The 21,525-nt window shown below is 46.9% G+C and overlaps 6 protein-coding genes across 11 annotated transcripts in view; 3 read left to right on the plus strand and 3 right to left on the minus strand.

Annotated features, from left to right (window-relative positions):
- Positions 1 to 11,157, plus strand: part of LOC120445203 (NACHT domain- and WD repeat-containing protein 1) — a 34,154-nt gene extending 22,997 nt beyond the window's left edge. For 2 of the 6 annotated variants that reach the window (XM_039625438.1, XM_039625439.1), the window contains exons 11-18: positions 53 to 182; positions 492 to 606; positions 2,564 to 2,746; positions 4,818 to 4,913; positions 4,969 to 6,052; positions 6,120 to 6,362; positions 6,432 to 6,748; positions 7,018 to 8,021. In XM_039625438.1, coding sequence (XP_039481372.1) covers positions 53 to 182; positions 492 to 606; positions 2,564 to 2,746; positions 4,818 to 4,913; positions 4,969 to 6,052; positions 6,120 to 6,362; positions 6,432 to 6,748; positions 7,018 to 7,827 — 2,978 coding nt within the window. In that variant the 3' untranslated portion in view covers positions 7,828 to 8,021. Of the gene's footprint in view, positions 1 to 52; positions 183 to 491; positions 607 to 2,563; positions 2,747 to 4,817; positions 4,914 to 4,968; positions 6,053 to 6,119; positions 6,363 to 6,431; positions 6,749 to 7,017; positions 8,022 to 9,193; positions 9,795 to 10,080 lie in introns of those variants that run through there. The other 4 variants (XR_005615725.1, XR_005615726.1, XM_039625441.1 and 1 more) reach the window with 4 other exon arrangements.
- Positions 11,158 to 13,404: 2,247 nt separating this feature from the next.
- On the plus strand, positions 13,405 to 15,167 carry LOC120444907 (dynein axonemal assembly factor 3 homolog). The gene has a single exon (XM_039624899.2). It carries the CDS (start codon positions 13,520 to 13,522, stop codon positions 15,140 to 15,142), a length of 1,623 nt encoding a protein of 540 aa, XP_039480833.1. The 5' UTR covers positions 13,405 to 13,519; the 3' UTR covers positions 15,143 to 15,167.
- Positions 15,157 to 16,689, minus strand: LOC120444910 (mitochondrial ribonuclease P protein 1 homolog). The gene is made up of 2 exons (XM_039624902.2): positions 16,674 to 16,689; positions 15,157 to 16,537 (listed from the first exon to the last, which is right to left on the minus strand). The coding sequence occupies exon 2, from the start codon at positions 16,524 to 16,526 to the stop codon at positions 15,177 to 15,179; it is 1,350 nt and encodes a 449-aa protein (XP_039480836.1). The 5' UTR covers positions 16,527 to 16,537; positions 16,674 to 16,689; the 3' UTR covers positions 15,157 to 15,176.
- Positions 16,690 to 16,860: 171 nt separating this feature from the next.
- LOC120444908 (pre-mRNA-processing factor 19) lies at positions 16,861 to 20,544 on the plus strand. Its single transcript, XM_039624900.1, has 3 exons — positions 16,861 to 17,018; positions 17,083 to 18,436; positions 20,281 to 20,544. Exons 1-3 carry the CDS (start codon positions 17,000 to 17,002, stop codon positions 20,423 to 20,425), a joined length of 1,518 nt encoding a protein of 505 aa, XP_039480834.1. The 5' UTR covers positions 16,861 to 16,999; the 3' UTR covers positions 20,426 to 20,544.
- Positions 18,469 to 20,268, minus strand: LOC120444909. The gene is made up of 5 exons (XM_039624901.1): positions 20,135 to 20,268; positions 20,005 to 20,081; positions 19,839 to 19,948; positions 19,014 to 19,784; positions 18,469 to 18,958 (listed from the first exon to the last, which is right to left on the minus strand). The coding sequence occupies exons 1-5, from the start codon at positions 20,172 to 20,174 to the stop codon at positions 18,517 to 18,519; spliced, it is 1,440 nt and encodes a 479-aa protein (XP_039480835.1). The 5' UTR covers positions 20,175 to 20,268; the 3' UTR covers positions 18,469 to 18,516.
- Positions 20,545 to 20,615: 71 nt separating the features above from the next.
- On the minus strand, positions 20,616 to 21,341 carry LOC120444911 (ragulator complex protein LAMTOR2 homolog). The gene is made up of 3 exons (XM_039624903.2): positions 21,183 to 21,341; positions 20,936 to 21,122; positions 20,616 to 20,870 (listed from the first exon to the last, which is right to left on the minus strand). The coding sequence occupies exons 1-3, from the start codon at positions 21,248 to 21,250 to the stop codon at positions 20,748 to 20,750; spliced, it is 378 nt and encodes a 125-aa protein (XP_039480837.1). The 5' UTR covers positions 21,251 to 21,341; the 3' UTR covers positions 20,616 to 20,747.
- Between the last annotated feature and the right edge of the window lie 184 nt (positions 21,342 to 21,525).

The following is a 21,525-nucleotide window of genomic DNA, read 5'->3' on the forward strand; positions in this document are numbered from 1 at the left end:
GCCATGTCCCGCCATTAGACGAGCTAATCGCCACACGCGGCTTGCTTTTTAGGACACACGGCGGCGGTCACGTGCCTCCTGGTGGCGCCCCAGTCGGATTCGGAGCTGCTGCTGACCGGCTCCGAGGATGCCACTGTACTTGTGTGGCACGTAGGACTCCGCGAGCGACGGGCGCACATTAAGTGAGTACACGGCGAGAAAAAAGGGTGGAAAAATGGTTTTTCTCACAGTTGTACAGAAGAACTTCTTTAAAATGAAGGCACACGAATAACTTATGGTTACAGAATGCTGGACACAATCTTTTCAATATCCGTAGTAATTCCGTGATTAATAGACCTAATATATTTTTCTGTGTGCCGGTCGTCGCCTTCGTCGCTTTATCGTTACACCATTTTCCCCCGTTTCGCCGCCACTGGCGTAATTTGTAAATCTCTGCAGGCGCAATTTATCTAAACAACCTCCGCTTCTCCACATTCATCCATTTATCCCAGGAACGCCCACACGGCTCCGATTACGGGCGTGGCAGCCGGCGCCAATAACACGCTCATCATAAGCAGCAGCGAGGATGCAAGCATCGCCATCACGGACCTGGCCAGCGGCAAACTGGTGAGCAAGCACGAACACAATGGGGCAGTCACATTGGGGCACTCACATGGGGCACTCACATGGGGGCATTCACTTTGGGGCAGTTGCAAGGGGGGCATTGCGCTGGTAGAAACTAATGGCCGCCATAATGGTCACTTTCAGCGAATTAAAAGCGGCACAATGGAGACCATATAACTTTTGGAGGGATTTTTATGCATGGCCATAAGCTAATTTGAAAACAGATTTTTGTTGCGACTCTAAGTCCCGCGTTTGGTACACCAAAAGCCAGTGGTTATATGCAAATTTATCTGCATGTCAAAGTTCTCAGGCACAAGACCTTTTGAATAGGAACAACAGCATATTATTAATTGTTCAAATACAGAAATACAGTCAGTCGAATGTCCTATTGTCTGTCTTAGCCCAGTTAAGTTGCCTTCTGTTGGCAAATTTATTTGATAACTTAAGTGCGTACACTCGAAGCCAGTTTATGGCCTTAAATAACACCTTTCAATTTCAGGCATTTATTTACATTTATAGAAATCGTAAATGCGAAATCGGTTTGTTTATCGCCATGTAAATGAAAATCAAATAGCACTCTATTTGATTTCAACAATTATTGTTTGAGTCCCCCATTCGAAAATGCATGGAACGCATTCATTCATTTTGGTGCAATGCGAAACGCATTTGCTGAGGCTAATTGCAAATCCTCGCCGCAAACCAGATCAAACAGACCGAATGCATTTGCATAATTTCTCTGGGCCAAATAAATTCCGCCTAACCAGTCGACAGCCTTTCATCAAACAGCGGGCAAGGTCACTTTGTTGGACTTTGTTGGGTGGTTTGAATTTGTGTGGTGTGGTGGTGTGGTGGTGGAGTGGTGTGGTGTTGGGGTGGTGGTTCTTATGTGGAGGGCTGAATTGTTGCCATCTGGCTGACATGAGTGTGCTGCTCGTTGAACATGGGTTTACACGTTCCGCCGCCTGGCAAATGAACCGTGTCAGGAACTGGTGTCCTTTCCTCCTTTCCTCCTATCCTCCTATGTCCTAGTCCCTGTTCCACTTTTCCCACTTCCGCCCCGCCATAAGTCATACTAAGTTGATATTTCAGAGACGCACACATTAAACTGTGATTACCCACAATGCGCCATGTTTGCATATCACACGCGTGTGTATGTGGTTGTGGGTGTGGGTGCCCACGTCCTTGTTCTCGTCCTTGTCGTCGTCCTGTTGACACACATATAGAAATTAGATTTATTGCCACTCTGTTGGCCCCGGGCATATTTTAAAGTCAATTTCGCTGAGTCGGCCGGCTGCTACACGCTCCTTTACGCGATTTTAACCGTAGACCGTAGACAAGGCTGCAATACTCTGCTCCTGCCTCACCGGAAGTGTCATACATACTCACGCACACACACTCACATACACACACAGCTGCAATTACGCGCACTTATTGAATTAATTACAATATTACGTATACGCCGTGTCATGCCGGCACATCCATTCATGTCGCCACCGTTGCTGCTTTCTCCTCTCCTCTCCTCTCTTCTCTTAACTTTTCTGTTTTTTTCTGTTTTAAGGTCCAGGTAATTTATCAAACTTTTGGCATTTTCCGCCGTCGCTTCCTGGGAAGGGAAACTCGCATGCTAGGTGGTAATTAACTTAATGCATACGAAATGTGACAAACAAAGGGAAACACGAGTGAGCGGAAGTTACGGCAAACTGGAGGGCAGCACATGGGACACGCAAGCCAAGTCCACGTTCCCGTGCACTAACTGGGATTAATATTTAAAATCCGATCGTTTAGTTGGTATTAGAAACAAATGGCTTTCGATGGGTGGGCCTGATAAAGTTGCTGTGCTTTTCGAAATCAAATTTTATCTAAACTTCATTTTAAGTGTGCATTTTATCTAAACTTTATTTTAAGTGTGCAAATAAGCTTATGTTTAAATCATTTATATTTCGATTTGTTTGCCCTCCAGAGACACCGCATCACCCATCATCGCGGTGCAGTGAGTGGAATCGTGGTGGCCGGAGCTTGCGATGTCCTCATCTCGGGCGGCGTCGATAGGACAATTTGCGTGTGGGACCTGGAGAATTTCGCACTGCTGAACACTATGCAGATGACCAGTGCTGTACTGCGTATTGATATTTCATGGAATTCGGTGAGTTGAAAATGCCACAATTAATTGTAAAAGAAATATTATTTTGAGAATTTCGCCTTGTGCGGCAAGTGCATCCTGTGTGAATTCCCCACGCACTCGCACTTGCACTTTATGTGGCTTCGCAAAAATTTAACGAAACAAAATTCTGGCAAAGACAAAAGTTGAGTCCTCAAGGGGATTGCCTCCGCTCACCAATATCAGCTGAAAAGCAAGCAGCTTTAAAAGCAATTCCTGCGTTCGGAGACAAAAAAATATAATAAAAAAGATGGAGATGAATGCCAAGCTTTAAGCCATATTCCACTTGAGTGAAGCGTTCCAAGTATAGTAACCCAATAACGAGAAGCGCAATTTAAGTACACATAAACACCAGAGACAACGTGGCAAATATAAAAGTGAAATCCTGCAAGTTTAAAGCGAACACACAATAGATGTAGATACGAGTATGTTACAGAAAAAAAACAGCTGGGTGACTTGACAACTCGGGGATTTCTTTGCTGAAATTCTAATAAGTGAATCCGGCTTGGGTACGCATTACGCTCCAAATCCTTTGTTGTCAATCAGCTTGACAAAAAAAAAACTTGATGTCTGCGTATGGGTGTATGTGTGCTGTATGTATGTGTGGGTTCGTGCCTGCCTCTATCAATAAGTATTGCATACTTAGCAGCAATTTGGCACGCAAAATAATATCAAGATACCGGCGGGAATCTTCCGGCTCCCCAACACTGTTGTTGTCCTTTGTCAATGGCAACTGTGCTCGGTCCTGTCCCCATCTCATCTTATTCCCATCCCACGCCATCTCATCCCATACCACCTCATCCCAACGGCTGGCAATTGATGCGTGCTTCCACTTGCCACTCGCTCCTCAAGTTCCGCAGTGCCCACATCCATCTGCTCCCAGCCAGCAAATCCACAATAGACAGACAACAGGAAAGAACCACTGTAATTCAAGGTGCGCCGGGTCGGCAGCTCCTGGCTCAAGGGGATCTCCTCGGATGGCACATACCAGTCAGCAGTTTGTGCACTTAAAAAAATAGAGAGTAAAGGTTTTCTTATGCTTGATTTCAATTTTAACTTAAGTTGTCTTATTATTACTTTTAAATATTTGTTCCTCCATGTCGCTCTGATATGCTGCATATCTAAAATAAATTTAAAATCTCTATTTCACCTAAAAATATAAACATTCTTTCACGTGCTTCCCAGTTTGCTTCCATTTCACACAACGTAAAAATACTGAAAAGTCTGAAAAATTCAGAGACAAGGTAAAAAGATAGTCCGTGGTAGCGATTCAATTACCATTGGACTTTGGTTTTGGCTCCTTCAGATCCAAAACTCGTGATGTCCTTTGCCGCAACCGAAAATACAATTTCGCACATTAAACAAAAGTGCTGGTGAAAATTGAGGGAAAATTGCCTATAAGCAGGCGAAAAAATTGCTTCGCGATAACAAGGACATATCCGCATGGGCGGGACTTTCCGCCTCCCCCAAATTGAAATGTAATTTTACACAGCCACGCATACATGCATACATATACGTATTCGCTGGGCACACACACTCATACACGAACACTTCACTTTGTTGCGGTGGTGGGGGGAAGGGGGTGAGCAGCCCCTTGGGCAGGATTCTTAGCCGAGGAAAATGGCAAAAGGAAATCAACTTTCTTGCTCTTTGGCCTGCATCCTGATGGCTTCGTGGCACGGCAGTGACCCCGCCACTCCCCTCAGAAAAGCTTCCTGTGGGCTGTCCTTACACAAAATGAAATGTTTCAGCCTCCGTAGCTGAACTGGTAATATGCAATTTATTAATTTTCGATTAACTCGTCAACGGCCCTTAACGATTCGCAATTAAATGAAAAATTCACAATTAATAATACCGAATGCGGCAACAAAATTTTAATCATCACTTTCTGTAAGATAAAAATTGCATTCATATCATTTCGACTTTAATATACACAAATGTTAATTAAGGCCTATGAAAAATTACTATTACAACTAGTAACGAAACCAAAAATTCGAAGTAAATTCATTTTAAATTTGGCATTTTAAACTGAAAACTATATATCATTAATTTTAAGGTCTTTCTGCTGGCTTTGTGTGAGGACAATGCGCTTTATGTTCGCACCCTGGCCACCGGCAAGGAGTTGCATACTCTCAAAGGACACAAGTCGAAGGTGAGTGCCGCTTTATACCCCTACAGGATGCTGATCCTTAGTTTGGACCCCCCAGATTCGTAGCATTTCCATTGGCAAGGACAGCCAGCGTTGTGTGGTGGGCTGTGATGATACACGGGCGCTGATCTATGACATGCACGCCGGCAAACTGGTAAGATCCCTGCCTCCGAATCCGGGACCAGTGACCGCCGTTCATGCGATGGATAATGATGATTTCCTGGTCACCGTGGGCGGCAACAAGATCACCTTCTATTCGTTCCGCAACGAGGAGCTCTATGTGAATCCCTATTCGAGGCATCCGCGTCGCAAACGCAGCCTGAAGCGTCATGCGCAGGCGCAGCGATCGCCATCGACCACATTGCCACCCATTACCTGCTTCGATTTGTCCCGCGACTCCCAGCAAATGGCCATTGCCTCCGGACGCCATGTCCACCTCATGAGGATCAATACGCCGGAATACCAGTGCACATTGGAGGGCCATACGGCCGGGGTCTCTTGTCTCAAGTTTGCGCCGAATGGCGAGTTTCTGGCCACCGGTTCCGAGGATCGTATGGTGCACATTTGGAATCTGGCTCTGGGCGAGATCAGTCACTCCTTCAAAGGCCACACTGCACCGGTGGTCAAGGTGGTGGTGCTAATGGACTCCTTGCGAGTAATATCCACGGATCGCGACTCCATGCTGCTCGTTTGGATGGCCCATTCCGGCAATTTGTTGCAGACCATCCAAGGACCCTACAAAAGTTTGTCCGTAACCAACAACATGCGATTTGCCGTCTCCACGAACGGTGACAACACACTGAAGATCTGGTCACTCACTCAGGAGGACGAGAAGTACTCCGTTTCGCATTCGGACGAGATCACATGCTTCGAGATCAGCGCAGATAGTGTGCACATCATCAGCGGATCCCGGGACATGTCCTTGAAGGTGTGGCAGGCAACGGGCGGCAAACTCAGCCAGGTGCTGGTGGGGCACAGTGATGCGGTCACTTGCGTGGCCGTTTCGGTGACCAATAAGACTCAGGTCCTGTCCGGCTCGAAGGACATGAATCTTATCATCTGGGACCTGCTCACCGGCGAGGAGGTGCACACGCTGGCAGGACATCTGGGTCCAGTGATTGGAGTCAAAGTTTCGGCAGATGGTGAGTGTTGCACACTTAAGCATCGATTCAAACCCGATTGATCCTGATCCTACTGCTTTAAATACAGGTTCCACTGCCGTTTCTGGCAGCGATGACAAGACCCTCATCGTGTGGGAAACCAAGCGCGGACTAGCTCTGACCTCGCTTCAAATGCACGTGCCCTTCACCCACTTCGACATTAGTCTGGAGGTGTCTCGCGTCCTCGTCCAGCTGGTGGACAGCTACAATCTTCCCGTGATTTGCTTGCATAACACTCCGGCGCAGTATGTCAAGCTGCCCACGTATTCGGGTCCTAGCAAGGATGTTGAAGGTATGACTTGCACCTTTTTCACAGAATTTATAGGTTACCTTTTTCCACATCTTGATGGATCACCCACAGACCTGAGACCGCAGGGTCCCAAGCGTCAGATGAAGCGGCTGCTGAAGAAGGAGGTCTCCCTGGACACGTACACCTGGCAGAAGAAGTACGGCCACCTGACCTCCTCGGTGATGATGGCCCAGGTGGATGAGCGTCTGAAGCGGCGCTTCAGCGTTTCGGCCAGCATGGAGGAGATCTCGAAGATAGCCGAGACCAAGACAGGTGCTTCCCAGGCGAATCTGGGACCGGAGCAGGCGGCTCTGGCGCAATCGCAGCACTTTGATCAACTGGAGGCGCTGTGGAACAAGCGCTCGCCGCCCAGAAGGCGTCACAATGCGGTAAGTGATGGGCCTAGATTGAGCACCTTACTCTCTCTATTCGAAGGAGCACCTGGAAGGACCTTAGCTGCAGTTGGCTTTAGTGTGTAGTACTCCTTTGGTACTCGTAGTAGATGCGCTCACCATTTTGGTTTCGTTTCGTCTCTTCTTTTCGTTTCATTTCGCTTCGTCTCTGTTTGCTTTCACACACCAATGTGCAATCCGCAATGTGCAACATGCAACATGCTATGTGCAACCTGCAACACCTGCAATGTGAACCCACTTAACAGGGTCTCTCGAGGCAAACCTCGCTGGTGGAGGACCGGCTCGAATCGTCGGACGACGACGAGTACCAGGACGAGCGCGCAGGTATGTTGTCCGCCTCCTACGATAACATCCACCACCTTGCACGTTTGCCCGGCCTCCGATCCCTGCACGATGCATGGAAGACCAACAGTCTGCGGGTGCCACGTCGCAGCGCCCGCACCAAGTTCTATGTGAGCACACCACCACCACAGAACTCGCAGAACAGCAGCAGTCTGCGGCTGGACACGCACGTACCCGGACAGTTTACGGATGGTGTGGTGGCTCCCGATCTGGTCAGGGATCTTCTGTCCGCGCCACCGGCCGTCGAGTCACCCCAAAGGATCTCGCTGCGGCAGTTGCTCCACTGGCCAAGTCTGAAATCTCGAATCTGGCGACGCCAGCGCAACTGCCAGTCCCTGCAGCCAAACATAAGGCTCAATCCGCCGGAAAGACTGCGGCCCACACCCATCATTGTGGTGGAGAACTACGATGTGCGCCGTGTGCAGCAACTCCGCACGGATCTCATCCTGCATCCGCAGTCGAGCAGAGCCTCAGTGGGTCACATCGAGTTGGCCGGCAGCGAGCAGCTTCTGGCCAAAAAGGCCAACTATTGGCAGCGCCGCTGGCAACTTTTGCGCCACAAGGCCGCCAGCACAACCAGCACCACCACCACCACTTCCATCACCACCAGCCGTTCAGAGTCTAGTCACCCACACCGGGATACCATGAACTCCCATTCGAATAACAGCACTCCCGATCCCACGGCAAATTGCAACGACTGTGTGGCCCAATGACTGGCTAAGACCCAACCACCGACCACATCGAACAGCCACACCACCACCACCAACAACACTCTGCACCTCTTCCGATTTCCAGCACCCCTTTTGCCACTCTTTTTACGTAGTTTTGGCCATGCCTAGTTGTTTGCCAGTAGTCCAACTTAAACGTATTTATTTTAATAAATTTCCACAAGGTTCATTTCCTTTTATTTTTATTACTCGTTCAATTATATTCAATTATCTATGGTCAAATTGCCCGGAAACTCTGTTCAGGTAAGTACACTTTGGAAAATAAACAGCGAGCTTTTATAATTAAAAGGCTCTGGATGCGGGAAAAATGCTTAGATCAAAAACAGACTTTAATATTTACCTGTGTAATATGGTTACCAAGAAATGATAACATCTTAAAGTATAGGTAAAAGTCCATTGGCATTCTGCATTTGTTTAATTGAACTGTATGAACAGCAATGAGGCTTGTGTTTCATATTTCAAATAACGAATTCAACCGAATGCGAGAATTCAAGAAACTCAATGAGTAAAAGTGCAAATGACTAGGGGAATAAGTGTGCGAATGCCAATTGCCATTGTTAATAGTAATTAGTTTTGGCCCAGGTAATGACAAGCCAACTCTGCGTGTTTTCGACTGTAATGGCTTTCGAGTAAATGGCTGCATCATGAATATTAAGTGCTCATCCAGAACGGTGGTCGTGCTCATTTCGCATTGGCCAGCGCAGAAAATGGCAATCAATGAATTCGCAACGCGATTAACTCGATAAGCAAACAAGAGACCAGCGCATCGCTGGTCGGGTAATGAATTGAGCGAATTAAAACCAATCAATTCCAGTCGAGCGGAATCGATTCCAAGCGAATCGAATCGAATTGCATCGTAAAAAAAATGGAACGGGGTCAGGGACTAGTGTCCACTGGAGGTAAGCAGCTCGTTCTTCCAGCTTTTCGTTCAGTTTCAACCATTCAACTACAAGGACATGCGAGGCGATCGGCGAAGCAATCGAACTGTACATATATATGTACCATATCCTTAAATGTAACATACCATAAGGTGTTATGCGCTTTCGTTCGATCACTAAGTATTTGTTAACACTTTCGACTCCTCTCGATTTTATAACGATTTTATACGCTCTCTCGATGTGTACATATAATATATATATATATATTTATAAAACTTCCTGCATATTTTTGAGTACTCGTTCCGTTTTAAAGTTGTTGTCCACTTTGGCCACGTTTCTGCTGCTAATCCAAACAAAAAAAAAAACAAATAAAACCGATGAAAATGAAGTTCCCATTTTCCATTCCAATTATCCAACTCCGACCGAACGACCATCACCACCACCAACCACCAACCACCACAACCAACCAACAGCCACCGCCCACAGTTCGAAAACCAGTTCCCGCAGCTCACTGCTCCCATAAACCAGTGCATCCGGATCCGGATTCCGGAACAGTAGGAACGGCCACCACTCTGAATAAATAAATACTAACCATAATAACCATAATAAACAAAGAAAAGAAATGAAATGAAAACCATTTAGTTAAGTTTCCCCACTCGATTGGCATGCTATCTCCAGTGTTTTCCGCAAATTCAAAGCTAGTTCACCTTAAACAAAGAGCACTTTGCAAGAAACCAAACACCGAACGGCACCCCCCCAAAATTGACTAACTCAATTCGGCTAATTTATGGTTTTTTGGTTCCAATTTTCGTCTTCTAGATGACTTCGACGATTTCTTTCAGTGGGGATAGGACAAGATTATTAGGATATAGGATAAGCTATCACAATGTTATTGCTAGGCATTAGACACACTATATATACCTTTTTGAGTAACACGGGCATACCTCAAATGCAAATGCTGAACTAAAGAAACACTTTTGAGAACTCTACACAGTTTATAACGTACTCGTATAAATAGCATATTTATAATCGACAAAACAACCCATGCACACACCTCCGGCTGGATATCCTCAAGTAAGTATGCCATCAGGTACTGAAAATAAACACAAATTTATTAGCTGTGCCACTAGAGTCAGTTCCATAGAGCTTAACCATCTTAATTTGGCCAAAGGCCGCAGCGATGTATCGTTTATTTGGCAGCAAGTGTAGATGCCGGCAAGTAATTCGATGTTTGGGGCATGCCACTACTACACACTATACCACATAGAGTGTATAGAGTCTAGAGTTTAGAGTCTAGTGCAAATGCCAGTAATCGCTGAAATTCTAAAGAACATTCCCCATTTGTTGTCAATTTATGCAGATCATTTCGCTTCAGGAGGAGGAGGATACCACAAGGGATAAGACCTGAGTCAGCAATTAAATGGAGTACTTATCCAAAAAGCCAAGCAATAAGTGTGCAGACGAGCATAACAAATAACCCATCTCCCATCTACCAACTCCCATAACCCATTTCTCTATGTAGATGTTAACGATGATAAAATGAATGTAGTTAAATCTGATAAACCACCGTCTCAGACTTTGTAGGAATTCTAGTGTTAAGTAAGCCCATTTACAAATTTTATTGTTGTAGAGTGTGTTTTATGTACCAGAGCTAACAAAGCCAGAGCTAAATGTTAATTGTACGAGTATTGGACCCAATAACGCAATAACTTAGAATCTGTTCAAATGAGACATGCAAATACGAGCTCTCTAAAGGGGTAAAAAGCGTAACTATGCTTAAAAACACAAGTGAAACAACCAGATAATGATAACCACACCAACAACACTTGCACACAAAACACACTGAGAACATTGATGGTTAACTAAGAAATTAGGCAAATGAATGTATATAATTAAGCTACTACTCGTATGTTCGCTGTAGATTTAGTATTGCCACGACCTCAGTTCGAGTTGCACTTTTTCGGGTCACGGGCTTGCACTTCCCTCGGATATATGTAACTTCAATAACTTTCTGACAATCAGAGGTTCTAGCCTGGAACGAAAAATAAAATAATAAAAGATGAAAATAAAAAAATAACAAAATAGTTGAATAACAAAATAACAAAATGCAATTGCAAAAACCACTCGAATCTGAGTGGGACATAATGATATTTCTACACTGGATATTTCCATGCATGCCGCAAGTGAAACTTCGTTAAACTAAGAAACTTATTCCTATGTAGCGTAGTGTAGTGTCCACAATCTCTGTAGCTGAGCCACGAGCATCTCCCGAGGAACTTTGCACCTGGATACGAAAACGGACAAGGATATGGCCACGGAATCGGATAGCGATATCTAATCATAAACCAAAATAAAAAAAACAAACACACAAAAAACACACTCAGAAATGTACACCCTGTCAATGTCTATTAAATCGAAATTAAACTCAACTTTACTGGAGAACGAAAAACAGGCACTTTTCATTTTTTTTATTTGGGGCACAAAACTCGTATTAAATACTTTTGATGAGCAATTTTTCAAAATTTATGTTCTATCGTAAAGCGTAAAGAATGGAGTTGCAGGTCAAGGTTCAGCCGAAGTCACATGCATCGAGTTGCCAACAATTAATTCAGTTTCGCCTGTTTCATTATGCATGGCTTACAGCCATACAGCCATACAGCCAGCACTCTTCATTATTCGGCCCATCTGTCCCGATGTCGCCGGGTATTGTTTGTTTGCAGTTCTCCGGCCATTATGACACCATTTGCCAAGCCCACGTCAAACAAGAGCCCAAAGCGTCCACATCAGCAGGCATCCGCATCGTGGGTGGGATATGGGTGTTATGGGTGTTATGGGTGATATGGGTGGTTAGATGGTTGGTTAGATAGTTGGTTAGATGGTTGGGTGGGTGGATAAAACCGCAGACGCAGCCATTTTGTTTGCACTGTCTAATGAGAAAAGTTTGCGGAAAGCATTGACAATGAACGCTGCTGATAAGTGTGGTAGTGCGAGTGTGCTTGTGTGTGTGTGTGTCTTCCAGGTCCAGAATAAAGCAAAACCCATGCATACATACATCTGTAATACAGATTCTGTATGTTCCTTGATCGATTGGCACACATTCGTTTAATGAGCTACAAGGAAATGGGAAAAAAGTAGTGGCGAGCCTTGGTCAACCCTTTGCTGCCTCGGCCTCTCTAATTACTTTTGTTTTTCGGCAAAGAAGGCAAGTGACAGGAAGGGCGGCCAGGGGGCGTGGCACTGATGAATTGAACCCACTGAACCGCAGACAAATCGAGTGGATGCTCCACTTGGAATGCAGGCTTTCGAATGCCAGGCTTTTGCCTTGCGGAGAACTTAATGACTTGTGCGGTACCAGCTTTTTCCAACCAAAAAAAAAATACAACTTAAAAATGCCAGTGCTTGGAAAGACTTCACAAAATGACTACCCATCATACTACATCATGTGAATGGATTTTTCAGCTCTGTGGCCGTCTAATTGCTGCTGAACATTGAGTACTAAACGCTTTAAGTGTCCATTTGCCTGTCATTTTCCATTACACTGGCAAAATAGTTTAGGCACTATTTCGTCAAACTATTTTTGCATTTAAATCAATAAATATCCTTAAAGCGATTAAATCGTAAAGGGTGACAATAGCAGAATTTTTCAGTAAAGTTGTTTGCTTATATTTTAATTCACACGTTGCCGGCTGAACTTTCATTTCAGTGTAATTTCTAGGCTTTCACTTAGGCATAGCTGAGCACATACAACGAATGCTGTCTCTGCGAGCTATCATCGTCAAATCACGCATACGCAGCGTAAACCCGGGTAAAAGAGCGGCATTTGAAAGGCATTGCAAACAGGCGGAAAACTTTATGGCGAAGTCTTAGTCATGTATTAGAAACTTCCAGACATTGCCAAAGAAAAGTTACCAAGCTCAAAAAGGGAGACGCGAAAACCCGAATGGAAACACAGACAAAGTATCAGGATTAAGTGAGCCACTTGCCGCGGGCTTTAAATCCATTCGGCCAACACGATTTTCCCGCAAGCAAAACGATGAAAGAACATCGCCAAAAAAAACTACTCGCATTATCTTATCCGCTTTGGATATTTGTTTGTGTTCAGCGATTTAAAAAAATATAAAGTAACCAAAAACTACAAGAGTGGAGAGCGTGGGCAGTTTGAAAAGTTTGACCAAGAGTAGTAAAATCATTTGAAAATCTAAAAAATCATGCAAACGAAACACTTTTAAACATTCCTTTCAAAACTTTTTAGTAAGAGAAGATAGTTTGCTCTTGGAAAATGCTTTTTAAATTAAACACCCCCATAAGTACACCACGTTCATTCCACAGCACAACGCCGTTTGCCGCAGAAGGTTATCCAATTAGGAATCCGAGGGAAATCCCCGATAGATTCGCTGCTGCTCGCTTTGCCAATCAGCTGAAAGCAAACAGCCAAGTCTGAATAATGCATTACCCGCCACTTCCCGCCACTTTCCTCCACTTTCCTGCACTTTCCCCCACACCATGGTGAAGTGGATGCCCACTTCCCAGTTCCCTGCAGGACGAGCCATTTGTCCAGCACCCGCTGCAAGCCACTGATATCGAAAAGCAATTTCCGTTATGATTGCTCGTGCTCCCTAATCCCCGCAACGGATGCACGCAAATGAGGGACTGAAGCAGGAGCAAGACGTTGCCGGGACAACGACGACAACAAGTAGTCCTGGCAACTGCCATCAGTCAAGGGGCTACAGTCAGTTTACCAAATAAATCCCAACGGATCCAGGCTTCATCGAAAAACTAAATCCGAACGAAAGCTCAAAATGTTGTGGGGACTCAGTTCCGCGTTGGATTTGTACGAGGAGTACCTGAAGGCCTTCAAGATCAAGGATGAGCCGCTGCCGGAAGATGCGCATTCACGCGAGGAAGCGGAAGAAGCAGCCGGCGATAATCCATTGCACACGCTGAACATACTTATCTGCGGCGGAGCTGATCCGCGCCATGTGATCAAGACGCTGGCCAAGAGATACACCCATCGCATCCGACCCAAGCTCAATATATATGTACTGGATGGATGCGCCGAAATTGAAGCTAGGCACATGCTGCTCCTGGGCGTAGCCTTGGAGGATCCCGAGTCCTTCAGCTTGGTGAGCAAGGTGCACTTGTTCATGGATCTCTACGGGAATGCGGTGATCCGCCCCAGCTCGCACCATTACATGGCAGCCAAGGCACGCACTCTGCTCAAAATGGTCACCAATGAGGAGGAACTGCAGCGCCTGGCGCCCATGCTCAATATAGAAGGACTGAAGTACAAGGAGCGCGATGGCTTAGAGATGGCCTTCAGTTTCTGGCAGCCGCATCCGTGGAATATCTTTGAGGTGACCGCCTACTGGGAGCAGCGGTCGAGGGCCCTGCTCGGCACGCGTTATGACCATCGCAATGGTGCCTTCGATTGGGATTTGAGCATGACCCTAAAGGATCGTGGTGGGCAGCAGATCTGTTCGCAGGAGTACCGCTACTTCCGCGAATCCGGCGTGGCTTTCGTTTTTCCGGAATATGAGCAGTGCAAGCCGAACAAGACGCTGGCAGCTGGATTGGTGCGAAATGGACGCAGCTTTATCCATCGCGGCTATGTGGGCGACATCCAAACGGGACCATTTTGTGGCTTCGGACTGCGCACCGTCGAGGAGCGAATGCATCATTCTGTGCACGGAGACAATGATTATCGTGCCACTGACATCACCGAACGCAATCTCATGGAATTCTTCCATGAATTGCAGACCCAGACTGCCTACGAGCATGATGCCACTCGTTCCCGGAGGTATGGGTCCGTGCAGCTGCTGATGACGCCATTGTTGAACCACCAGGAAGTGGACGCTGCTGGGCAAGCGGCCTACGACAAGCCGTGGATCCAGGTGCCCGGAGTAACAGTGCACTATGTGTCGCCCATGGAGATGGTGCAGCTGCAGCAAGGCGCCGCTCGGTGGAACAATATGTTCGATGTCGTCTATATGGCCCATAACTACTACTCCTTCTTGAGCAAGGACTTCTTCCAGGCGATGCGTGCACAGGCCCTTTTCGTACTGGAAACCAAACTGATGACGGTGGAGCGCAGGGATCGTGTGCAGGAGTACGAAGTTAAAGCCAAAGAACTGATGAAGCAGGCTGGCCTTAAGTCGGCCATCAACTACCAGGCTATTAACTCGAAGAACATGTGGCTGAAATACAAAAAGACCGATAAAGATGAGCCAGAAGATGAAGCTGAAGCTGAGCCGGAAAGCATTTTGCAACCTGAAACAGACGCGGATTTTGGAGAACCTGCTGAAGAGTACTCTGGTCTAGTCATAGAAGAGATTCCCTCATCGAACCAGACAGTTGCAGCCATTAAGAAGGAAGTAGAGGCAGAAGGTCCACTGCACCCCATGAATATCCAAAAATCCGATTAAATAAAATATGCATATTTATGAATACAACGTAACTTTAATTTTGTCTCTGCTTTTTCTTTTGCTTCCCCGTTGCCCAAGTGTCCAGTTGGAACTCCAGGCCCTCCCGTCGCTGCCTTACTTTTTGGGGAGACGCAAATGAGCTAGCCTGCCGGCGGTCCTCTTCAAAATCCAGCAGATGGTCGATTCGCATATTGAGCTTTCGGGCCCGCGTGCCTGTGCCCCAGTGATCCTTCTCCCTCCGATTCTGGAACTCATTTTCCACGACCTTCCGTCGTGGCACATGCTTCAAGGCCGCATCCCAGTCGCCGGTTTTCTTGAGGTCCAGCATAATGTTGATCATCTGGTTTAGCGTTAGTGATTTTCCCGAACCGGCTCCCCACTGCAAGTAGCGATCCAGTGGCAGTCTCGCCATTCGTAGTCCCAATCGCTTGGCTTTGGCCAGCGAAAGGGGTTCGTTATTCATGGTGTCTACCATGGCACCCACGATGTAGATGTCATCTGGGTTGTAAGTGACCAGATCCTCGCGGCAGTGGGGCGTTAGGTAAACCAGGTTCTGCTTGGGAAACAGCTCCGTAAAGCACTGGCTATGCAAGTTTATCGGGAACTCTGGATTATGCATGGTGGGGATGTAGCGTTGGAGGCTCTGCATGCATCTGCTGTTCATCTGGGCGTTGCAATAGTGCATGTCGAAGGGCTCATCGTTCATCCGGTTCTCCGCAAAGCACAGCATCAATTGCTTGGCTGCATAGGAGGCCTCCCGATTGTTCATGTGCTCATCGTAGGAGCAATCCAACACCAATTTGGGAGCGAACTGCATGGCCCGTGTGAGCCGGTTGTTCTGCCAGTGGTTAATTGTGCTATCGTAGATACGCAGGAACAACGACGTGTGCCCAAGACCATAGATAATGTGCGTATTCTCCTCGCGCTCCTTTCGCAACTCCTCCATGCGCCGTTCGGTTTCCTCCGCTCGCACTGCCTTCTTCCGCTGCTCAGCCTCCTTCTTCATCTCGATTTGCCACAGATAGGCGAAGTACTTGATCCGAGCAGATTTTGTGGGCAGCGTCAGCACGTGCTCCCAATGATGATCCTGAAAGAATTCAAGTGCCGGCACACGCCGACCCTCCTGGTGGGCAATGTCCGCCTCCAGCTGCAGCACCTTTAGCCGCTTATCCCGCTCCTCCTTGGTCTCAGCTATGACATCATTACTAAACGCTGGAGCGGGCTGGGAAAACGGATTGACGAACTTCTTTTGGGCCTCCTCTGTGCCGGCTGGCGAGTCCTCTGCGCTGGAGTCTCTGGTGGCTTTGGAGGCTTGCCTCATTGGTGCGGCACTTGCCTTAAGCAATTGGCTGCCCAGACGCCACTGCGCAAGATGCTTTAGCATTTTAAAAATACCTTAATGGCAGTGAACTATGTTATAAAACTATATCGTGAATTAAATAACAGAAACAACGTGCTAGAGTTGCCAATAATCGTAAATTGCGTGCGCGCACCGGATTGGCAAAGCGGCCCAAACAGCTGATTGACTTACGTTTCGTTACTTATCACTTTAACAGTCAATGTTACTTTCTATGAACACGTTTTTTCTGTATTGAATATATAAATAATGTTTTATTATCTGAAGATTTAAATATGAGAACTGTAATTCAAATCTAGCTACTTTTGCCTATGCCAACTTCTAGCCAAAATCTCATTGATCTGGCAGCCCTGTTTTCGATAACTCCCGCGTGACCCTGTGACTGGCAGAATAACAAGAAGCGGCTTTGCCGACAATTTTGCGCTTGGCTCGGGAAAAACGTGTAAAACATTTAATTTACTAACTAGACTACGCGAAAAGCGACATAATCACAAACAGCAATGGCTTTGGTTTGCGCACGTAAGTGAATAAATTTGATTTTGATTTACAGATAGCCACTATGAATCGCACTTTCCTTTCGCAGTGACAAACGAAGTCCCCGAGACGCCCGTGGTTTCTCCGTATTCGGGAGCCGTATTCGAAAAGCGGGTGATTGAGAAGTATCTGTTGGAGAATGGCTGCGATCCCATCAGCGGCAAAGAGCTGAAGCCGGAGGAGCTGATCGAAATCAAGACGCCGGCGGTGGTGAAACCAAAACCGCCAAGTGCTACCAGCATTCCGGCCACTTTGAAGACGATGCAGGACGAGTGGGACGCCCTCATGATTCACTCGTTCACACAACGCCAGCAGCTGCAGACGACGCGCCAGGAGTTGTCCCATGCGCTCTATCAGCACGATGCCGCCTGTCGTGTGATTGCCCGCCTCAACAAGGAGGTGGCCGCCGCTCGCGAGGCTTTGGCCACGTTGAAACCACAGGCGGGCATTGCCAATGCGCCCACGGCCATACCACAACCGGCCTTGGCCTCTGAGGCTGGCGGCGCTGCTGCCCACCCCATGGAGCAAGCGGGCATGAGCGCCGAGGTCATACAGAAACTGCAGGACAAGGCAACGGTGCTCACGCAGGAGCGCAAGAAGCGCGGACGCACTGTGCCCGAAGATCTGGTTACAACGGATCAGGTTAAGAGCTTTCTTACCGTGGCATCCCATCCCGGCCTACACTCGGCCTCCGTTCCCGGCATCCTGGCCCTGGACATCAACAGTGCTGATCACAGTAAGATTCTGACTGGAGGCAATGACAAAAACGCCACTGTGTTCAACAAGGACACCGAGCAGATGGTCGCTATCCTGAAGGGACACACCAAGAAGATCACCAAAGTCATATATCATCCCAACGAGGATACAGTCATAACCGGCTCGCCCGATATGAACATACGCATCTGGCACGTGCCCACTTCGCAGACGCAGCTGCTCCTGCGCTGTCACGAAGGACCCGTTACTGGACTCTCGCTGCACCCCACCGGCGACTACTTGCTGTCCACATCATCCGACAAACACTGGGCATTCTCCGATATCCGCACAGGTCGCCTGCTCACCAAGGTAATCGATACGGCCGAAGTCGGACTGACGACAGCGCAATTCCATCCCGATGGTCTGATCTTCGGTACGGGCACGGTGGACTCGCAAGTTAAGATCTGGGATTTGAAGGAGCAGAGCAATGTGGCTAACTTCCCTGGTCACACCGGTCCCATTTCGGCCATCTCGTTCTCGGAGAACGGTTACTACCTGGCCACCGCCGCAGATGATGCCTGTGTGAAGCTGTGGGATCTGCGAAAACTGAAGAACTTCAAGACAATCCAGCTTGATGACGGCTACGAGGTCAAGGATCTGTGCTTCGACCAAAGCGGAACCTATCTGGCGATCGCCGGCAGCGATGTCAGGTAAGTGAATTTGTTATTCAAATCATTCACCATTTTAGTATGAAATTGGATACAATGAATGAGTAGTGTTGTTGTTCAGCTTAGACTTTGTTCTTCCATCGCTGCTCAACCTGCTGATCATGATGCTTCTTGAAATGCGCCATCCAGTTGTGTAGTCGGTTCTGCTTAACTAAGGCACGGCGGGACATCTCCTTCTCCGCTGCCATGCGATGTCGAACCTGCTGCTCGACGCTACGCAGCTTGCGCGGCTCAATGTGGTCCAGTTTGGCCAAGAGTTCCAGAACGTAGCCCTGGATTTTCTCCACCTTGGCCAGAGTCGTGTCCTGTTCGTCCTCGTACGTGGACTTGGGTGGCGGCGGCGGAGGCTGCATGTCTTCCAGAGTGCGCCATTGCTTGGACGACTTCTGGGCTGCTGACTTGATTGGCGGCAGCGTTACCTCTCGCTTTTGCTCCGGCTTAACTTTGTTTTGGATTTCCTTGAGGATAACTGGTATTATGCTATTCAGCTTGATATTCAGCTTGCTGGAAATGAAGAAGATAACTTAATTGACTTTAATATTTACCCATCGTAACTTACTCCTTGCTGTATCTCTGCTCGTAGTCATTCAATAGCCCCTTGGCACGCTCCTGCAGACCTGCCACCCTTCGCTGCAGGAACTCGGGATACTTGAGGAACACATTGGCTTTCACCTGGCGTTCGTATGTCTTTTGTGCCTTGTCTTGCAGGATGGCTACGATGTGGTTCAGAAGTGCCAACTGCGAAAAGCGCCTATTGTAGTTGGAGACCTTTAGGCGATTTCGCTCATAGCCACGTATCCAGATCTCCGCATTGAGATGATTCCGCTTTGCCAAATACGGTCGCACTATCTTCTCCATGTAGTTTTGCACTTGACGCACTTGCTCGAGACCTGCTGGATGTCGTTCAGTGATCTCCATAGCGACGATTTGCTGCGGCATGCTTAGTTTATTGCTGGCATCATCTCCTTCCGCTTGCTCCTCATCCACTGTGTCATCAAAGTAGCTGATCAACTTGAGCAAATACTGAAAGCGACCGTAGACTTCCTGCACCTCCATCAGCACTCGCTGGTGCTCCAGCTTCACCTCGTTTAGCTCCTCGCTTAATTTGCTCTCCTTCAGGATCTTCAGCTTTTCTTGGGCCTCTAGCATTTTCTTAAACTCCTCCGCCTCCATTTTCTTGAGCGAGTCGTCTGCAAACTTGTGAAACTCCTCCGACTTCTCGTATAGATTATCCTGGTATTCCTTCTCCCGTTTTCGGTCCAAAAAAAGTTCTTGCGTGGCATAGTACATAAAGCGGTTGCGCGTAATCCCCCTCAAGAGTAGTATGTCCCTGAAAAATGGTGAGGATAAAGGACCACAGTACATAGTTAATTATATGACTTACGTTTTCATACGAAACTTTCGTGCCAAACGCTGCGAACTGGCGTCTTTGATGTAATCGGGGTCGATGGTGGTTACCACACAAGGAGCACGCGGATTGGCGATTTCTCCGCGCTGAGGAATAATAATTAAACTTAACTTTGCAACTCTTAACATGGATTTCTTCTCACCGCATTGAAGTCCTCAATCGATAAGTTAATGGGCTTTGGAGGCTCCGGTTCCACATGGGTCTTGGGTCGCACGAAATCTTTAAGGACCAAGCGTTTACTGAGTACTTATACTTAATATTCATATACTTACTTTCATATTCGCGGTAAGCCTTTCTTTTAAACTTTCGCATTGCTCCCTTAAATTCGCACAGATGGAATGGATTCCCTTAGTAAACTTGTTTATTTGGTTGCCACGATACAAATGAAAGTCTGACGATTTCTGCGATTTATTTACAGAGTTTACCTGTGCAAGCAGTGGCAGGAACTGAAGGTATTCAACGACCACACGGCCCTGGCAACGGGCGTAAGATTCGGAAAGCATGCTCAGTATCTGGCATCCACCAGCATGGACCGCACCCTGAAGCTTTACGCCATCGAATAAGCACTTGCAGAGTCCACACTTAGTAATTAAGTCCACAATTTCTTCTACAATATATCCTAATGATCGTGTGTTTTCTTGAACAAAACTTGCAGAATAATAAACCTGACCCTCTATCCAAATAATTCGTTTTACTCCTGAAAATCAGCAGATAAGCTGTTCCTTAAATACAAACTAAATCCTAAAGGACGCATCAATTCAAGTATTAATATATTAATCTTTAAGCTCTCCTTTTTCCAAAGACTATTCACATATTTCATTCAATGTTAATGCATACACTTATAAACTTATTCAGTTCGGAACTTGGTACATCCACGTTTAATCCTTACGAGGCCGAGATCTGCTTGAGCGGTCGCTCCAAGTAGGAGGCCAATGACATGGCCTTCTGCTTCAGGAGACCCAGTCCCACAGTTTGTTTGGCGTACAGGCACAGAAGGACACTGGCTACCTGTAATATGGCATATATATAATATGATTAAAGAAGGAATTCCTGCTGGAAGAGGATCCACCTACCTGCGTGATGGCCACATGCCCGTTTTCGCAATCGATGAGGACAAAGGTGAGGCGATCTTCGCGGAAGGCGTTGCGTCCATGCTTCTCGTAGGCTGCCCATATATTACTGGCTATGGCCGCCGTAATCCTGGCATCCTTATCGCCATAACCGGAGTAGGCCAACAGAGCTCCTTCCTGGCTGAGCAAGCTGCGGAGTTAAGGATAAAAGTGATTATTGATGGAATAGGCCGGCAAGTGGCTTTCCTACAGCGTGTTCTCCACTCCGCCGGTGTTGGCCTGGCTGAGGACCTGCGTCAGAGCTTTGGGCTTCAACATTTTGTGTCCTTTTTAAGCGGAAAATATAAAAACAACAGAACTACGCCTTCACAAGCACTGTGTTCTGAATGGCAACGAATTCAGCTGATAAGGCAATCGCGTTGCGTTGTGAATGGCAAAATGTGGCGCCATCTATGTAACGATTTAAGGTTGATAAACAAATGCCAGTTTGAAATTATTTTGTTTTTGTAATCAAAATTTATTATTTCTTGTTGTTTAAGTGCTTTACTTTAAGCATTCGGTAAAATGATCACATATGTTATTTTTTATTATTT

The sequence above is a fragment of the Drosophila santomea genome, chromosome 2R (assembly GCF_016746245.2).
Source record: "Drosophila santomea strain STO CAGO 1482 chromosome 2R, Prin_Dsan_1.1, whole genome shotgun sequence".
NCBI lineage: Eukaryota > Metazoa > Arthropoda > Insecta > Diptera > Drosophilidae > Drosophila > Drosophila santomea.

Bases quoted from the DNA above. Each gene is read 5' to 3' on its own strand.
- LOC120444907 (XM_039624899.2), top strand. From the start codon at position 13,520: ATGTTGTGGGGACTCAGTTCCGCGTTGGATTTGTACGAGGAGTACCTG.
- LOC120444910 (XM_039624902.2), bottom strand. From the start codon at position 16,526: ATGCTAAAGCATCTTGCGCAGTGGCGTCTGGGCAGCCAATTGCTTAAG.
- LOC120444908 (XM_039624900.1), top strand. The intron at 18,437-20,280 runs GTAAGTGAATTT...ATTTATTTACAG, and splicing joins ATCGCCGGCAGCGATGTCAG to AGTTTACCTGTGCAAGCAGT.
- LOC120444909 (XM_039624901.1), bottom strand. From the start codon at position 20,174: ATGCGAAAGTTTAAAAGAAAGGCTTACCGCGAATATGAAA. The intron at 20,082-20,134 runs GTAAGTATATGA...TGGTCCTTAAAG, and splicing joins GGCTTACCGCGAATATGAAA to ATTTCGTGCGACCCAAGACC. The intron at 19,785-19,838 runs GTAAGTCATATA...ACCATTTTTCAG, and splicing joins CGAAAGTTTCGTATGAAAAC to GGACATACTACTCTTGAGGG.
- LOC120444911 (XM_039624903.2), bottom strand. From the start codon at position 21,250: ATGTTGAAGCCCAAAGCTCTGACGCAGGTCCTCAGCCAGGCCAACACC. The intron at 21,123-21,182 runs GTAGGAAAGCCA...TTAACTCCGCAG, and splicing joins GGCGGAGTGGAGAACACGCT to CTTGCTCAGCCAGGAAGGAG. The intron at 20,871-20,935 runs GTAGGTGGATCC...GCCATATTACAG, and splicing joins GGCATGTGGCCATCACGCAG to GTAGCCAGTGTCCTTCTGTG.